This window comes from Callospermophilus lateralis, chromosome 9 (assembly GCF_048772815.1).
Source record: "Callospermophilus lateralis isolate mCalLat2 chromosome 9, mCalLat2.hap1, whole genome shotgun sequence".
Classification (NCBI taxonomy): Eukaryota; Metazoa; Chordata; class Mammalia; order Rodentia; family Sciuridae; genus Callospermophilus; species Callospermophilus lateralis.
Window position 1 is genome coordinate 38,254,040 of NC_135313.1, and position 19,109 is coordinate 38,273,148.

A 19,109-nucleotide genomic window follows, 5' to 3' on the forward strand; every position below is an offset into this window, starting at 1 on the left:
AGAGTAAGAGAGTCCAGGAGTGCTAGAGGATGAGTTGCAGTTTTAAATGGGACAATCCAAACCTCATTGCAGTTTTAAATGCCATCCAAGTGGACCTCGTTGAAAAGGCGATTTGTGAGGGGGAAAAAAAAATGAAGGGAGGAATTGAGCCATCAGTGTGTCTAGTGGAAAGTTCTAGACAAATGAATCAGCCAGAGCAAAAGCCCTAAGGCAGAATCCTGACCACACTCTTGAGGACGTCTAAGAGGCCAGTGTGGTTAAAGTGGAATGAGGTGGGAGGAAAGATGAAGTCAGGGCCATAATTGGAAGGAGGGGGGCAGCCATGTTCTGTAGCATACTAGACAGTTTACTGTGAAAGAAATAGGGAGCCACTGAGCAGAGTAGGGACATGTTTCAACATTACCTGTGTTTGAAAGTGATTTTTAAATTTTTTTTTTTTAATTTGTAAGTAATTTCTGAACTGTCTATTATCTGCTATTCTGGGTCCTACTAAAACTCTTGGGAGGTATTTGCTGAAGTTAGTCCAAGTGTTTTTTCTCACTGGTGTGCCAGCAATTTCTGCCTTCGTTAAAATGAGTGTTTAATCCAATAATTTTTGATCAGTTTTCCACATATGACAGAAAACATGATACTTATTTTTCTGAGTCAGGCTTATTTCACTTAACATGATGATCTCTGGTTCCATCCATTTTCCAGTAAATGCATGATTATGATTTTTTTAAATTCTTTATAACTGAATAATACTCCCATTGCGTATATATACCACACTTTCTTTGTCCACTTATCTATTGACAGGCTGCTTCCATAACTTAGCTCTTATGAATAGTTTCTTGGGTTTGCAGGTATCTCTATAATATGCTGACTTTGATCCTTTTGAATATACGTCCAGGAGTGATAGAGCTAGGTCCTATGGTAGTTCTATTTTTAGTGTTTTTAGGAACCTTGGTACTGTTTTCTTTAGTGGCTGTACTAATTTACATTCCTACCAATTGTATGAGAATAGGATCAGGTATTTGTATAGGAAGTTGCTGAGCAGAGCCTACTTCCCCTGCTCAGTGTGTCTGAAGGGGTCAGTGTCTGGCCCCTCAGGAGAATGGTTAGTAACTGGCTATACATCACCTATCACTCACATTCTCTGAGTACTCCCCCTCCCTTGTGAATCACCTCCTATAGAGATAGCATTAAAACATCTCTTCCAAACCTGTAGATGCACAGTGTTGAATTCAGCAGGTGAATTCTGCTCCTTACTATCCTGTTGTCAGTGTTCTCTTCTGTGAGAAGCATGATCCTCCTTAGGTAGCATTGGACAGTCCTTTGAATGTACAATTTTCCCCAAAGCCAAAGCTTGAAGATTGTTATTAGCTCTTCTTAGCCTCTGTTGCTTTTTTTTTTCTTCTTCTAATGTTCTGGTGTCCTTTTCTTCCATCTTTGGGACATTTTTTTTTCTCAGAAAATCTTCCTTCTGGTGACTATAAGAAAACAGCCATGCAAACAGCTCCAAAGCCACACTTGCCAGTGAGAGTGCTTTTAGTGGTGTCCTGGTACGACTGTAATCTCTGAGCTGTCTTATGTGCTCTTCTTTCCATCCAGAGGGCTTCAATGTAAGGAACCTGGAATCTAGGAAGGCTGGCATAAAAAGGAGTGATAAGTTTGCAAATTCACGATGGAGTTTGTTAGTAAATTCTCATAACACTTAATAAAACTGATGCTCAGTTTGTCATATTCAGTGGTGAAGCATCCTCCCCTCTAGTGTAGTCAGATCTCAAAGTCACTGTGGGAGTTTTCCTCTCAACATGAAGGGGTGTTCCAGAAGCCTGCCTAGCACATGCTGGTCAGTTTGCTCTGTTACAGTCATACAGTCCCTGTGAATGTGCCATCTTTGCCCAGTTCTAGAATAATTATTTTTATTTAAATTGTAGCTTAATATTACTTTCCAAATCTCCAATCTCAGAGAGGTTGTCTAATTCCCCAGTGAAGCCAGAATTGAGTCGGGCCCCTTTATGATCAATGTCAAGGCATTGTTATGTTCAGTTCAAAAGGCAATTCAGTATTCAAAAAGTGACTGAAAGTCAACTGAGATGAAAATTGAAAATCAACTGAGCCTTTTTTTCTTATTGAAAAATCATACAACAGATATAGAATTATTTTAAAGCAAAAAGAAAAAGAAAAGAAAAATTGTAGTTATTGTTTTTCATTTATCTGGCATAATCTGTCACATAATATCTTACAAAATTTCTCACGTCTGTTTTTGACCCCTCTGGGTTGACTGGTAGGAAAGTAAGGGCTTTGAAATGGGTTTTTGTTTGTTTGTTTCTGTTTTATCTCCAGTATTATATAGAGGTCTTGTGGATATTCATTTGGCAGAGAAACAATTCCAAACCCAAAATGTTTGGATATGTTTGATATGTCTGGTCATGTTTCCTGTATATGCCCTTATTGGCATAAAAACCTAGTTACAGGATATTTTCTGGAAACCCAACAATTATGCACAGGAAAAATTAGTTATTTAAAAATAATTCTGATACTCATTTCTGTGTTTGAAATATTATGGGGAGAGAAGAGTTTGAAAACTGTTAAAAGTATGTTTACATTATTTTAGCATTTTGCAGCATTTTTAAAAAGAATTAATTTAGTTGAAAAAGAATTACTCTCTACGGTCACACTGTAGGTTAATATAATTAATCCAACTTTTCCAAGAAAGAAAAGGATGCTGTCCTGGGACCTGGGCAATAATAGTAACTTTTGCCACAAAATTCAGCTTAAAATACAGCCACTTATTTGTTGCTTCTGATGACTAGTCATAGAACCAAAAATATGAATCCTGGTGCAGATATACGGTGTGTGTGTGTGTGTGTGTGTGTCTATAGGGAATGAATGGGATAACTGAATGACTGGCTTAGACTTGTGGATCTCCCAAAGGATATCTCCAGACACATCTCCCAAAGATACTGTACACTTAACAGACCCAGAGCCATATTAATCAACATAGTCACAGGAAGCATCAATCATTCCTCTCCATCTTCCTTTAACAAAGTATGCACACCTCTATCATGGCATTTTGTTATATCTATATCTATGTGTCAGTCTTCTCCCACTATTCTGTCAACTCCCATGGCAGGAAATAGGTGTTCTTAGTCTTCACAGTAGGAAATTCACATCTCTTTCACTATCATTTCTCTCATTTGTTAGCTTGTTTATTCATTCATTTGTTCATTCATTCATTCTTTCAATAGGCAGTTATTGACTTACACTGTGATTGCTTGATTTCCTTAGATATAACCATGGAGTAGAGGTTTTCAATACATGGTCCTTATAGTACTTGTATCAAAATTAACAAGTCAGAGTCCTTGCTAAACTCAGATTTCTGGGCCTAGACTGAAACTTGCTGAATGGGGATCTCTAGAGGAGTAGCATAGGAATTAACATTTAAAAGAAATGCCCAGGAATCCATTGTGTATCATGGAGTGGGCAGTCATTGACCAGGAAGATAAATTAGCTAAAGGGAAGGTAGCCGATGATGATTTGTGTTAGTGAAAGTGAAGATGTTGATAAGTCTGCTTAGATAGAATTTTTTTCCCCAATGGACCTTTATTTTATTTATTTATATGTGGTGCTGAGAATCGAACCCAGTGCCTTATACATGCTAGGGAGGCACTCTACCACTGAGCCACCACTCCAGCACCCTTAGAAATTTTATTTAAGACCCCTGGGTGTTTCTACTAAAAAATATATATGATTTAAGGCATAGGAGCCTATTTCTCATCTAATTAACAAGTTCTGGGAAAATTCCCTAAGCCCCTAAATAGTTAACCAAAAAGTTGTATAAGGGTAATCTTATATCTTACACCTTTTTCTCCTGGGTGCACACTTTGTTTCTTTCTTAGAAATGCAGACTTAACATAAATATTTTTAGTATCAGTTACAGGATTAATTGGAGTAGCGCCACAGAGTAGTTAAAACAAAAAACCTAAATGAAATTGCTTTGGAAAAGTATCATGGTTTGCTAAAATAAGGCAAGTGTGAAGATTATCAGAAATTTTCTTGATCATGTTCCCACAGTATTCACAAACATATAGGTATGAAAATTTTTTTAGAAGGATTTTAGAGCTCTCTGGGTGTGTTTTTAGAGAAAGAGTGCAACCAATCAGACTTAGAGGTGAATACCGACTTTACCTACATTGACAGATGCCCAAGTCCCTATATAAAATGTGCAGTGTTTGCATGTCACCTATGCACAATATTTTTAAAACTCTTACTCACCTCTAGATTACTTACAATGCCTAATACATTGTGAATATTATGTACCTAGTTATCAAACTGTATTGCTTAGTCAATAATGAGAAGGAAAATAAAAGTCTATACACGTTCAGATGCCTAAATATTTTCCATCTGCAGTTGGTAGGACCCATGGATGTGTTACCCGTGTTTAAGGAGGGCCAACTCTAAGGAAGACATATGAGACATTAAGGGACATGCTTTGTATAAATCCTACCAAATATAATAAGACTTCAAGAAGGCATTTGTGTATGTCTTAAACATCTTCAACATCCCTTTTATTGTAATTTTGTTCCAGCTAGGAAATTACTCAGGTATTTTGAATATATGCCCTTGTATTATAGACTCTATTGTAACTGAAAAACAGATACTTTAATCCTAGTGGGAAGGGAACTAGGAGTGAGAAGGGAAAGGGGCAAAGAAGGTAATGCTCAAAGAAGACAAAACCATGAAGCTGATGTGTTTCTAGTGAAGCGGAGGTCCCTTATACAGGGACAGGTTAAAGATTAAGGTGAGTGAAGGTGACTGATGGAGCGAATTGTGTCAAAGGCAATTTGGGGAATAGAAAAAACCCTGGGCAAGAAGGTAAGAAGTACAGATGAGTAAGGAACAAATAGTAGTAGGGAGACCAAAAGCCATGAGAGGTCAGGCCAAATGTCCTCCATCAAGTGGGTACTTTAGGATGTACACAGCCTGCTGCAAGTTTGAGGGTAATTAGGAAGGAGTCTGCTTAGATAGAATAGTTATTAATAATTATTAAGAGAAATGAGGAAGAAAAGTGGCCAGATATAGATGGAATGATGGGTAATTGGGTTTAGAGGCCAATGATATTTCTTTAATGTTTCAGAACCTTTACCCAAGTGATTGGAAGAAATAGATTGATAATTACTTCTACATTACACTTGTAGGGGTCTTAGAATTCTTTCCTCGGTGTAACATTTTATACTCAGTTATTCTTTAGGTAGAGACATTTTTTAAAAATACAATCACCTAATATGGGTGTTAAGTGAGGTAAAAGAAGAACACTTCATACACAATCTAGAAAACATACTTTGTCCTCAAAAATCTCTGAAAAAAAGATCTGAGCAGAGAAATGTTATCACTGTAAATATATTCTCAGGCTAGACTAACTGACTGCAACTTAAATAACGGAGTTAACCTACCAAGAGGAAGAAGTTGTAACCTGAAGTAGCAATTCAGATTGATCTTCTTGAAACAAAGCAAAGGAAGGAGTCATACTAGGCACACTTTTGCATGGCATGCCCACGGTGGCCACGGTTCTGCTAGCTAGCAGTCCTACGAGTGATAGTAATAGCTGAGGTTGTTCTACTCATATGCAAAGAATTAAAACTCATTGTTCTTAACTGGTTTATTTCTAGTGACTTTATATTTGCAATTAAGATTAGCAGCCACTTGATGGAAAAAATGTTTATATTTGTCAAGAATAATGAATTTTTGGAAACATAACTCATCAAAGTGAAATGTATATAGATTAACCAGAATATTAATCTTCATGGTTGTTTTCTACTTGATAAGCATTGTGCTTGGCAGGGAATAACCCTGAAGCTTCCTTCTGCATGAAGGCTGAAGGATGATCTCTTGCTGTGGCACTTGGACTTGTTTTTTTAATCATACCCATAAGCTGTGCTCCATGTCAGCTCATCCTAATTCTAACCTGTGTCTCATCATATATGGAACTTTTGTGTTCTGGATGAACCTGAATACTCATGCTACATCATAGACATTTGATTTTAAGGGTTCAGCCTCTCTTTCCTTAACTCATTAATTTAATCAAATGGGCTATAAACCAAGTAGGGCGATTGAAGTCCGAGCTTTATGGTTTATCCTAATATTCTTGAGCTGGTAGATAAATTGAACACTGAACTCTAGACTTGTTTCTTGGGGAAGTGTCTGGGAAGGAAGGAAGCATCACATCATTCATTCTCCCTAATTTCCTCCGTGAGACTAAGCAGGGATATCCAGGTAATGCAGCATTTCTACCTTGGAGTGAGGATGACTAGCAAAGAAAATGTTAGTGTCCCTCTGGGACAACAGGTGCCAATGGTGGTTTTCTGTCTCAGCTCCCTTTCTGGAATCTTAAAGGATCTGTTAACCTTGGGGGATCTCCTCTGTCCTAGCCTCTCCTCTGTCCTGGCCTCAGACCTCCTAGAATAATTCTTCTCATCAATTACTACTGCCCTTACATTTTGTCCTCAGTGACCCAAATTTATTATATCAGAAGTGAGTACTTAGTTTGGCTTAATTGACTGGGGAGAAAACACTTCTACAGAAGGACTCTTCAACAAGTGTCATATTCTTATGGGTGCTTTTAGTCATAGTGATCCTCATGCTTGGTACTCAAAACAGATTGAAGCTGCCTCATCTTTCTTGAGGTCTCAAGAGGAAACTGGCAAAACAATATTTTTAGAAAATTTTTGCCCATATGCATCACTGCTTTATTTTTTAAAAGAAGGCTTTTGAACAGGTAGATACTTTGTACTTGCTGCCTCTGTGTTCTGTTCCCTTCAGGGTCTAACATCTTGTGCTTTTCCAAATGACTTTGTGAACATATGAGAGGCCCTCTCCTTATCAGACCATTAAAGTATCCTTCAGAAGGAGAAGCAATCATTTTGTTTCTGGCCTGGAGCTGTATGACAGCTATACTACTGGATCCAGATGATCCAGCTATACTACTCCTCAGTATTTATCCAAAAGAATTAAAGTTAGCATACTGCAGGGACAGTTTAAGCCATGTGTACCATAGCACAATTCACAGTAGCCAAGTCATGAAACCAACACTGATGTATGTCAGCAGACAAGTGGAGAAAGAATATGTGGTATCTGCACACAGTAGAGTTTTACTCAGTCATAAAGAAGAACAAAATTATGTTATTTGCAGGAAAACAGATGGAACTGGAGAATATTGTGCTAAGTGAGATAGGCCAAACTCAGAAAGTCAAGGATTGTATGTTTTCTCTCATATGTGGAAACTAGAGAGGAAAAAAAGGAAAAAAGAGGACCTCCTAAAAGAGAAGGGAGACCAGTAGAGTAGAGGTTGGAGATGTGGAGGCAGGAAGGTAGGTTACAGGGGAATAAAAGAGACTAAATTATTGTACATATACAAATATATCACAGTGAATCCCACTATCATATATAATTGTATCAATGAAAAGGGAATAAAATCATTATTTTTTATTATCCCTCACCAAAAACAAAATTCTCAGGAATTCCAGGTCAGGCCAAGAATGATGAGCCTAAATTGTTAAGCAGTTTTTAGGATGGTGGGTTTATCTGTTAGGAGTTTTGTTCATCTGCACATAACAGAAACACAGCTGCAGTGGCTTAGCCAGATAGGAATTTCTTTGTTCCTAGGTTGCAGGAAGTGTAAAGGCAGGTAGTTTCAGGCATCAGCTAATTATCACTGCTCCCAGTTTCTTCCCTGACATCCCCAATGTATGGCTGTCATTCCACAAGGGCAGGGGAGGAGCAAAAGGATGCTGGGACTGTCCTTTATTTTCTTGGAAAGTAATATTTTCCTTAATATTTTCCAACTGGTGGACTTCCACTGACATCTCACTGGTCAGAACCAGGTGACATGCACCCTAACTGCTAGGGATTCTGAAGAGGTGATTATTTTTAACTGCGCTCATTGTTGCCTTGAACAGAATTGGAGTTTTTGTCATGGAAGATGTTGAATGATTGTGCTGTGAGCAGTCTGCCCATAAGAGCTACCTGCCATCTTTTAAAGCCAGCATTAAACATTTGCCTGAGTGCTATCTAAATAGCGGCATCTCGGTTATACATCTGTTTGGGATGGAGTGTTTGCTTACCTAGGAGAGGAGATGATACTGTAAGTGGGCTGTGCCTTTCCTTTCTTAAGAATAGTGGCTGTGTCTTGGCCTTTCACAGTAAAGACTCTTTGACTTATAACAGGCTAAATGCAAATGGCATGAAAAGACCATTCCTCCCAAAGTTCTCGAGCTTATCAATATGGTGAAACCCAAAGGCCCAAGGACAACCACAGACAGAAATCCCTCTGACCCCCTTAATTTGGCCCACTTTCCATTTCTTTCATGCTCAGAAGGGCAAAGATTTTCTTCTTATGACCATCCCTTTGGGCTCGGGATCTGTTTTCCCTTTCCTATTTTAGTGTAGCTCTTAATTTATCCTGCTTTATTCCAACCCTGGCTTAAAGTATATTTCTAATCTTTTTTCCTAGGAAAACAAATGAAGTACATGCAATTTGAAGAACTAGTGTCACTATACACTTTTGATGTACCTATAAAATTTCAAATGCTCTCCTTTTCACACTTTCTAGTTTTATTTCTTCCTCTAGGTCCTTGATACAGAGCTGTAACCCAATATGTTGTGAATAAGTTATAGAATATGAACCCCTTCAGCCTTCAGGGTGCTAGGGCAGAGCCCAAGGCAGGCATATCTTTGGCAGGCATCTTAAGTGAAAATATATCTCCCACTGACTACCTCAGTGTGTTGAATATATTACCATTTCCTGTATGCCACAAGGACAGAAAGCTTGGGAAATCCTGTCTCCAGACCTATTCTTTGGGTCCCTGTCCTTTCTATCATTCTTCCACATAGAAGCATACACAATTTCTGTTGTGTCTTAGAAGATAACTTCATAACTTCACATCCTTTTGGTTCATTCCTCCTCCTCCTCCTCCTCCTCCTCCTCCTCCTCCTCCTCCTCCTCCTCCTCCTCCTCCTTCTTCTTCTTCTTCGGATTGAATCCAGGACCTTGCACATATTGGGCAAGCACTTTACCACTGAGCTATGTACCCAGCCCCCTCATTTCATTCTGAATTCTGTTCTATTATCCCAGTTTGCTCTTCTTTTCCTTTTGATAAGGGATTTCATAGAAGGAAGCTCACCCTAACCTCTTTCTTATAAATTAGCTCCTGCTGAAGCTGCAGCAAGTATACCCATTGTTCTTTGCAGTATTGTCTTTTGGTAACATTGAACTTGGCCAAGCCCCCAAATGCCATCTTCTTTCCAACCTCTCACCCTGACCCCTTGTCCCAATAAATGCAACTATAGAAATTCAGAATAATAATATGCTGGAAGGTAGTCATTAAGAATAGTGTTCATTAATATTCCCTTTTATTTTTTTTTCTATTTATTTCAGAGCATGAATTAGTCTTGGAGCTAAGAAAAGACAGGTTATAATTAAATTAAAAGTGTTTTTTAAAATTTTTTCCAGATGAGAATTCTCCAGCCAACTTCTGGGATTCTAAAAACAGGGGTGTGACTGGAACACAAAAAGGACAAATTGTGTGGAGAATTGAGCCTGGGCCGTACTTCATGGAACGTAAGTAACTGAGTGTGAAGCACAAGTTTAGTATTGAGTATTGCACAAATATATGCATAGGTCTATAGAATCTTTACTGAATTTTTAAAAATATTTTTGGTTCTTATGTATATATTTCTGTCATAAAGCTCCACAGCGAAAAATACATGGTTTTTCAGAACATGCTCATTAGAGAATGTTCACATATTTTGAAATAAAAAAGGGTTAGACATTTGTACATATACAAACACACACAAATATGGGAATATAAATATATACAATACATGTATATTTGTGTACCTTATGGAATATATGGTATATAAATTATGTGTTATTTTAATACTTTACAAATTTATATATATCCTTGTATCTACATTTGTAATTAATGTTTAAGTATATTAATTCTGGATGCAGAAAGGATAATTAAGATTTTTGTCAATTTAAGAATTTTATTTATTTTTAGAATACTTCATTATTATTTTTGCTAGCAGCAGAATAATCTGGATTCTGGTCTTTTCAAAGTGTTGATAAGATAGTCTGGGGGCACTGCGATTGAGGAAATCACTAATGCAGCTAACATGGAATCAGAAAGAGGCTGCAGATAATGTAACCATTGCCCAATTAATATCTCTCCCCTTTTTATTTTGGGTAAAATGGAGGTAGTTTATATTTGCCACTAGTGTTACTAAGAACATCCTAAATATTCTATAAAAATTTATAAAATAGAAAGAATGAATAATAGATGATTTACTAGTTGGCCCAGATTTAACATCTATGTCTAGAGAATTTACTTTTCTTTAATGTACGAAAAATGGGCTTTTTAAAATTTTTTCTGAGTTATAGAGCCCTGTGTAAGAATTAAGATTTCTCTATGCAAGATATTTAATATACAACAGAGTAATTAAGGATAGAACTTATTAAGACTTAATATAAGGTATAATTTGATTAAATGGAAATTTGTTGCAAGTATGTCTTTATTGATGCATCTAAATGTAATATAAAAGTTATTTTAAAAGTTTGATGTCTACGGGCTAGGATTGTGGCTCAGTAGCAAAGTGCTTGCCGTGCATGTGTCAGGCACTGGGTTCAATCCTCAGTACCACATGGAGGTGAATAAATAAAAAATGAAGGTATTTTTTCATCTACAACTGAAAAAATATTTTTTAAAAAGTTTAATATCTATTACTTTGAATTGGTATTAAAGGTATAAGATAATATCTTCAATCATCCTTGCTGGTTGATTAGCATTTCAGAACTTTCTCTAATCCTGCTTCTGCCCCTTAAGGAATGTCTTCATAGTCCAGTGTTCTGGCTAGCTTTCTCTTAAAATGGAGTGTATTTTTTAAGGGAGACTGTTCATGATATAAGAAGAAGAGGAGGTGGGGAGTAGGTGGGTGGGGGAGCAGATATGCACACCATAATCCCAGCTAGTAGAAGAGTGTCTAGGAAAGTATGGGAACATTGGATAAGGTTGTTTCTGGGAGGTGGAGTTATGGATGATTTGTTATTCTTGTCTATTTCTACTTTACTTTCCAACATTGGCTTAATTGGTGCCACTAAGTGGTAAGGAAAATAAGTCAGAATGTGGGAAAAATGGAACAGGAAATAGCTGGTTTTACTTGTAATGTGATTCCTTTTTTGAAAGGATCCCCAGGGTTTAAGAGGCTGATTAAGTGAGAAATATTACCAGCTGAATGCCAGGAGAAAGGCAAAACCACCTTTCTGTTTGCTTCGAAATGTTGAAGACTGCATGCCAAGATTGCCTGTCCACAGAGGGGGCAGATTTATATTGCAGAGTCCAGGAACACCTTGGACAAGGCCAGTGTCACACACTGCTGTAATCTGGAACATTATGTGAAGGAAAAAAATCTATTTACAGAGTATTCCACTTACTGTGATTGATTTTTTTTCTCTCTCCCAAAATGTTAGAGATTCATAATGTCCTGGCTGATTAAGCTATACCAAACAGTAAACAAAACAAATATAAGTTTACTATATAGTAAATACTATAAACAGTAAATATAGTAAATATTTGTCTTGGCAAATGTTTTTTGTACATCTCATTCTGTTATTTAATAGAAATGGGCTTGATGTTGAAGCTAGGAATTAGGAATGAAAAGAAGAGTAGGGTTCCCCTGCCTATTTTGTTTTCTCTTCTGATTTAGCATTCCATACCTCCATTCTTCACACATAAAATTAGAAGCATTGAATAACAGATTATAAGCCTGGAAATATTCAGTAATATTTTGAAGGACTGAGAAAGATAGTTTAAGTCTAAGACAGTGAGTAGGAATTTCAGAAAGATTCTGCATTCAAATAACCCTATCTTCATAGGATCAAAATGAATTCTCCCCTGACATACCCCTTTATCTTTACAGTGGAAAAAAATCATGTAGTGTTTCTACCCATGCTTAGCAGTGAAGTCTGTGTCTTTTAGATGTCAGTTTTTAAACTCAAATTCTGGAAAGAGGAATCCTAAGGGAGCTTCATAGCATAATGAAATTTTGGAGCTGATGGTGTGGAACTTAAAAAAAAAAAGAGGGGGGAGGAGAGATGTTCACACAGCTTCTAGAATTATAGATATTGTCAGCCTCTGACCTTCAAAACTTATGGTATTTTAAAACTTTTACTTTCATCTTCAGAAATGAAATTAGTTATCTTTAGCTCATTGGAAGTCCAAGAAAAGTAAAGCCCTCTGAAAACTGATCTGTCCAGATTCCTGAACAAGCTTGGATTTGAGCTGTTTAGAGTACTTCTTAATGTCAGATGGCTTGGTTTGTTTAATCAACCCCCACAGGAGGTAGGTGGCCCAGGCTATATTATTAGGTTATTATTAGGCTCTACTTAAGTGAATTAAGGAAAAAGTCCAGTTTAATTTTGGGAAGACGACCATCCTAAGCATTAGAGAGGGGAGTTGGCTTCCTCCAAAGAGTGTCAAATAATCCTCCAGTGAGTTTATGCTCACAGCAAGAATGGATCATCTGTGCAGTATGCTTTCTTGAGTTCAGAAGTTTAAGAAGTTTCAAAAGTTGTCTTGGCAAGTCAAATTGTCTCTATTATCTCATGTATTCTTTCATAAACTGTGGCCATTCATTCAATCATACCTGCTTTTTCTCTTGCCCTCTTTCTTCTATTCCTCCATCCATTATCTCTTCATCCATCATGAAATATTTATTGAGTGCCAACTTTATGCCAGGCACTATTTTAGCTCTTCAGCAATCCTGGATCGATGAGCAAGTTTAGAAGTAATAAACTTGATTTACATTACTTGGTGATTATTAAGGATAAAAACACAACCGTGGTATTTGTAGAAGCTATATAGTGTTTTCCCACATTTATTTGCATCAGCCTTGAGAAATGAATATAGGGTTAGGAAGCAGCAGTAGAAATCCAAACAACTTATGTGAGGGTCTCTTCTCCAAGTGGCAGTGCTCATGTTGGCATCGTCTCAAAATAGACTGTCACAGGATGGCTCTTTTTGGGAGAGAGGGTATGACCTCAGCCTCTTGTTTTTACTTTCAGAGCCCCAACTCTAAATGCCACCATCTCTAAATACTTTCCCACTGATGTCAGAGGGCCTTCTTGCCCCTTGGATTGAGATTTGGTGCTTTTCATTCTCCATCCTCAAATTTAATATTTTGGAATAGTTAGTTCTCAATCCTATGGATTTCTGCCACATCTACAATGATTTTCCTGAGCTTTAGCTGAGGAAATCCTCTCCATTTCAGGCTGGGCTGCAGGTGTGTTTATTAAAGAGAGGACAACTTACAGAAATGCAATAATGACAAGTGCACATACCACCAGGAATGTGGGCAAATTTCCTCAAAAGTGTGAATTAAGATGTGTTTACTTTCTCTCAGATTGTGGCTCCTGAATAAAAGGGTTTTGAATAGGAACTAAAATCTTAAGCATTTCATAAAATCATCCAGGACAGAGATTAAAACCATGTTTTAGAATAAATCGCAATTAGCCTGATTTTTTTTAGATTATTTTAGTAAAACAGAGAGGATTGAAGGAATAAGGGTGTTTTCATCCCATCTGTCTTTATGGTTCAACTTTACAGTCAGCTTCTAGAAACTTAGGGCAAATCCAGACTTTCTAAATAAGGATGAGCTACCTAAGCAAATCTTGTAGCTAAGGCTATGGACCTAATTCCAGTCTTTGAGGCAAAATGATTTTGTGAAGGGAGTGAATGACCTGTAGACCATGTTTTTGGAGAGGGCTTGAGATGTAATCATGAATAAATGCCACTGGTTAACGTAACTGAGTTGGATTGTTTTTTTAAAAAAAAATTTTTGAAGAGGTAATATATAAGAAGAGTATACTATTAAAAAGATATAATAAGTGAAAGTAAATCTCTTCCCAGTTTGTGTCCCAGTAACTAGTTTCCCCACCCTAAAGGCAACTAGTTACTAGTTTCATGTTGTCTATCTGGAAATACATTATTTATATATAAGACCAGAAATACAGCCTTCATTTAAACAGGATGGTGGCTTTAAAATGCAATATCAGAATCACAGTTACAGAAACCCTTTACTTCAGAACACATTTAACACTGTCCACAGTCCTTTCTTCCTCCCTATCCTCCCCTTCACTCCCCATACCTGCTCTGCCTGCTCTGGTGGGGATAGGGTTGTTGTGCTTTTGCCCTGGGGATGTTTTATTTGTATTTATGAAAAGGGACATTTAAATTGAGAGAACTGAATATTTATTTTAGTGACACTATTGCTAAAATATCCTGAAGTTTACTGAAAGAAGCCAGACTATATTTCCATGATTCATGATTGTGTGCAGCATTCAGAAGGTACCTAAGAGGAGAAGATGTCTCTTGGACCACAATCTCTTAGATTACCATCTCCCCTGCTTGGGGACATGCTGGCTCTTTGGGCACTGGGTTCCTCCCTAACTGGATGCTCAGTCACTGTGCCTGAATTCACTTCTATTTGCCCTGGAATGTATTTCTCTGGAATAGCTTTTTATTTTATTTTTTTAAATATTCCTCTTGCAGTTAAAGGTTACGTATTGTTGCTGGAAGCCTGGAATCCAACTTCTCTTTTTCACCCTTTTACATATTACCTTTTCTCCTCACTAACATGTTCAAATACATTAATCAAAATGTCACTCTCTCCCTTACTCAGAGGGGAAGTAGTTTAGGAAACCATTTAAAAAGTTTTTGAGTGATCTCTTAAAATGCTAAGTAACATTTGAAGATAAAAAGTCTCACTCAATATGGAACATTCCTATGCACCAAAGGGCAGAGAGCCTCACCCATGTCCTGCTGAGGGAGACTGCTGACTTCTATCCAGGAGCAGACAACTCGTTCTGTTCAGAACTGTGGTGATCAACCTGTGTGTGTGGCTTTGACTGATGATCTGTGGAAATTCCTCAGCTTTGCACTTCTGTAACACCACTCTGCAGAGTTTTGGTGATCATATTCATAAAAATCTACTTTTGTGCAATTCATAAGAAGTTTTATCTTGTAGTTCCATGTATTCTGAATTGTTGTGTATGATGGAGATTTTTTGTTACTCTAAGAAATAAAATAATGCCTCACATGGATTGGTTAGCAAAACTGTCCTGGTCATTAATATCCTCCAAGAGAAGTAAGCAATTGATTTTCCTTGGTCTCAGAGTCTGTTGCCTAGCTGACTATTAAAACCTTAGAAAAAGAGCAGATAGCATCCTCTAACCTGAGAGAGAGTTAGGAGAAGATATACTATAAAAATGCACTTCTCTCTATTAAAAAATGTCATGTTCATGCACTAACCATCTATTTGATTTATGAGGTGCTGCTGTAGGCAGATTCACAGACTGCAGGTTCTCTGGCATTTAGAGTGCGATACTAATGAGCAGAATCCAATTGCGGATATCACACACTCTATGGAGCTCTGTGCTGCTTTGACAGTCTTTGTGCATGTGGCTTCACTTTGTTCTCATAGAACATGTGCTGTTGGGTCATGGAAGAAAGCCAGTGGAGAGTGAGGTTTGCTCAGCTTCAAGCAGTTATGAACTGTCCCCATACTCAAGATCTTGTGTTAGTGTTCAGGAAAGTCATTTGAAGGAATGTTCTCTGGAAGCAAAATCACAGTGAAGCTAGAATTCTTGCTGTTCCTTACCCTCAGCCTGATCACGCTGCCTCCCTGCTCTCTCCTGCCTCTCTGAGCTTACTTTTCTCATTTGTGGGACCTCTTTGTTCCATGACACCTTCTGACTCCACCGTGGCCTCCTAATCTCCCAGGTCTCTGTTTTCTTCCTCCTGCTGCTCTTTGTCTGCTGTGTTTTGTCATGCCCAGGACTGTCATCTCAGCAGCTGCGCTGTAAACACCTGCTGGACCAGAGTCCTTTCCTGGATTAGTCTGGCACAGTGCTGGGCATGTATTTTGGTGGGAAAATAGTAAAATATCTTTTGGTTGATGATACTAACTGAAATATGAATTAATTATTGGATTGTGGTTAATGTACTTAATAGACTGAATATTTTACCTCTTGATGGAACTTTTCTTATTATTTTATCTATTTCTTAAACAAGCTAACCAAGTCCTGTGTAAGAAGCTTTTGGATACTGTCTGGAAAGTCAGTGAAAATTAACTTCCTAGGGAAAATATAGAGAGTAGCTCCACTTTCATGATCCTGGTAATTCATTTGAAAAAGGGATTCCCTGTTGTAGCTCAGGACTCTCTCTGGGGTCTGGCCACTGGCATCATTGCCAATATAGAATGACACCTTGGAAAAAATGCATCTGGCCGTGGCACTTCCGAGACTCAGATGCTCTGTATATTGAAAAATTCTAGTGATTGTAGATTTTATATTATCATATTTTGTCTTCTTGCTCACTGATATTGTAATTACTTTCCAAAGACCATAATTGGTATTTGTAGTGCTTTTTGTCAAGCTTAAATTAACAGAACAATGCCATGAAGTATATGTGTGTATATGTACATACATACACACACACACACACACACACACATATACATATGTACATATGCCTACGTGTACGTATGTATGTATGTATGCAGTTCTCAAATTTGATCTCTAATGTCAGCACTAAAATCATTTGGAAAATTAAAATAATACAGATTCCCATAGAGTCTACTGTGGTATACTTTTGTAACTTTTTTTTTTTTTTTACTTTTTTCTTTATTTCTATTGACAGTAACAGTCTGTCTGTATTGTAGAGGTTAGGACCTTGGACAGATTGGGTTTTAGTCCCCACTGTCATTTCTTGTTTGACCTACAGCAAACCTCAATGCCTCATCTCTAACACATTGACAGGAATTTCTGCCTCCCAAGCATAATGGGATGGTTAAATAATAGCATGAACATGAGACATAACACTGTTTGGCAAATTGTGGAGTCTCTTAATAAATGTAGCTAGTTTTATTCTTATCTCCACCCTGTTTGGGTATATGATTTTTATGCATCATTTTTTTCTGATATGCTTGAGCTATTCTTCAGATGTTTCAGAAGAGCATACAAAATCAAACAGGGATTGGAATAACCTGGTATAATCTGTTGTCTCTGATTGGAAAAGAAGGGATTGTTCACAGAGTCAAGAGTGACATTGCCTGAGAGGAGAATGATGGGTTTCCTCAGTGGATTCCTACATGACTTCTTTCATTGTTTAAATTACTGTCCCTTCCCCTTTACTTTCCAGCGGAGATAAAGATCTGTTTTAAATACTACCATGGCATTAGTGGAGCCCTGCGAGCCACGACCCCCTGCATCACCGTGAAGAACCCAGCTGTGATGGTGAGTGCCCCCTCTACCAGCTTCCTCATGAGGTGCATGCAGGGATACGATTTCTATTTTTGCCTCTGCATCCCTGACAGGGTTACTATGAACAATGAAAAAGGAAATGCATAACAGCGTGGGCACTGTTTTAGAAAAGGAAATAGCTTACAAGGTTGGCATACCTGAATCTGTAATAGAAATCAGTGGGAAAACCTGCTGTGTATTGGCAGCTCCTCAGGGAACCCTCTCTTGAGGCACAGTGGCCAGTGTCCCATCACAAAAAGGTTTTAAACTTGGTTTGGGTGGCTGATTGGTAGGAAATGTTGGTATTGCATCTTAGGTGAATTTAATTTACATGAATTCAGGGAGTAAAAGAGAAAATGTAACCATTTAAATAGTGGGTGATTTTACTTGCCAACCCAAAGATCAAAGTGCTGGATTCCATTCAATGCTGAGTTGGGGTGTAGTGCCTAAAGATACTGTTTGTACTTTTTTTAGGAAAATGTGGCCACTTCTTCTTTATCAGACCCTCAACTGAAGAAACAGATAATCTAATTTACTTTTGGAGGAAACTGATTGTGTTGGACATTTAAAAGAAACATGTCTGTTCTTGGAATGAAACTTTCCTAAAGATTACTTTTCACAACTTCGTGATTTTTTCGTTCAGTACACCAACTTTAAAACTCTAGCATTCTTGTAATGAATGGGTCCATTGTATATGGATGATTGGATTATGGTTTGGGGGTGATTCTTAGGGCCCAAGATATGTAAAACCTTGCAGTTTTTGTTAGTCATTAATAAAAACTAGGTCATGAATATAACAAAAAATGTTGACTTTTGCACGGTAGGATCTTACAAAATTGTGTGTGTGGGTGTCCATGAGTACATACATTTATAGATGGTTGCACTTTTGGAAATAGACAAGTGACCAGGTGGAGTTCCTATAATTCAGAAAGCAATCCCTGAAGATGGCATTCTGAAATCTTCCAGACCTGCCATGCACTGTCTCAGGTAGTGTCTGTGCCTCTGAATTGAGTAGTCTTTTCTTTTTATTTATATCCACTGGGTGCCTGCTAAGTGCCAGATTCTAGGGATGAAATGATAAGAACAACACAGCTGTGACTCTTATTGGTCTGGTGAAGGACAGCAATATCAATCAAATTACATTGTATTTATTTGAGTGATACTTCTTTAAGGAGAATCATATTAGTAGGAAGGCTTCTCTGAAGAAGATGTGATGAGAGACAATCTGAAGGGTGAATAGAAGTTATTTAGGATGAAGAGCATTTCAGGCTGAGGGGACAGTGTGTGAAAATACTTCAACACTCAGAGGATGGGGGATAGGAAAAGGAAAGAAAGTGGTGAAATGAATCCAAAATAATTTTTCTATGTACTTATATTAATACACCATAGTGAATCCCACCATCATGTATATCTATAAGAATGGGGTGCTAACTAGAATAAGATATATTCCATGCTTATATAATTATATCAAAATGAGTTTTATTATCATTATAACTGAAAAGATCCAAGAAAAAATAACACAATAGAAAATGAACAAATAAATAAATAAGACCATCTTTGAGTCCCCATTGTAGAAAACCTAGTGCAGAATATAAAAGAATAACCCACATTACTATTTAAGACTGCAGAGGTCACAAAAGAATAGCAATTGTTGACTAACAGAATCTGCCATGTCACAGAGTAAGCTCTGGAATGGACTTTGCTCCAGTTAATATTCTAAAAAGAAAAGGTTCAAAACTAGAAGAGTGGGCAGGTTATAATAAAACCTTTG

General features: G+C 37.5%; 1 protein-coding gene across 2 annotated transcripts in view; it reads left to right on the top strand.

Annotated features, from left to right (window-relative positions):
- Hecw2 (HECT, C2 and WW domain containing E3 ubiquitin protein ligase 2) overlaps positions 1-19,109 on the top strand; it is a 210,027-nt gene that overhangs the window by 62,792 nt on the left and 128,126 nt on the right. For both annotated transcript variants that reach the window (XM_076866774.2, XM_076866775.2), the window contains exons 2-3: positions 9,494-9,601; positions 17,238-17,332. In XM_076866774.2, the coding sequence (XP_076722889.2) occupies positions 9,494-9,601; positions 17,238-17,332 (203 nt within the window). The remainder of the gene's footprint in view (positions 1-9,493; positions 9,602-17,237; positions 17,333-19,109) is intronic.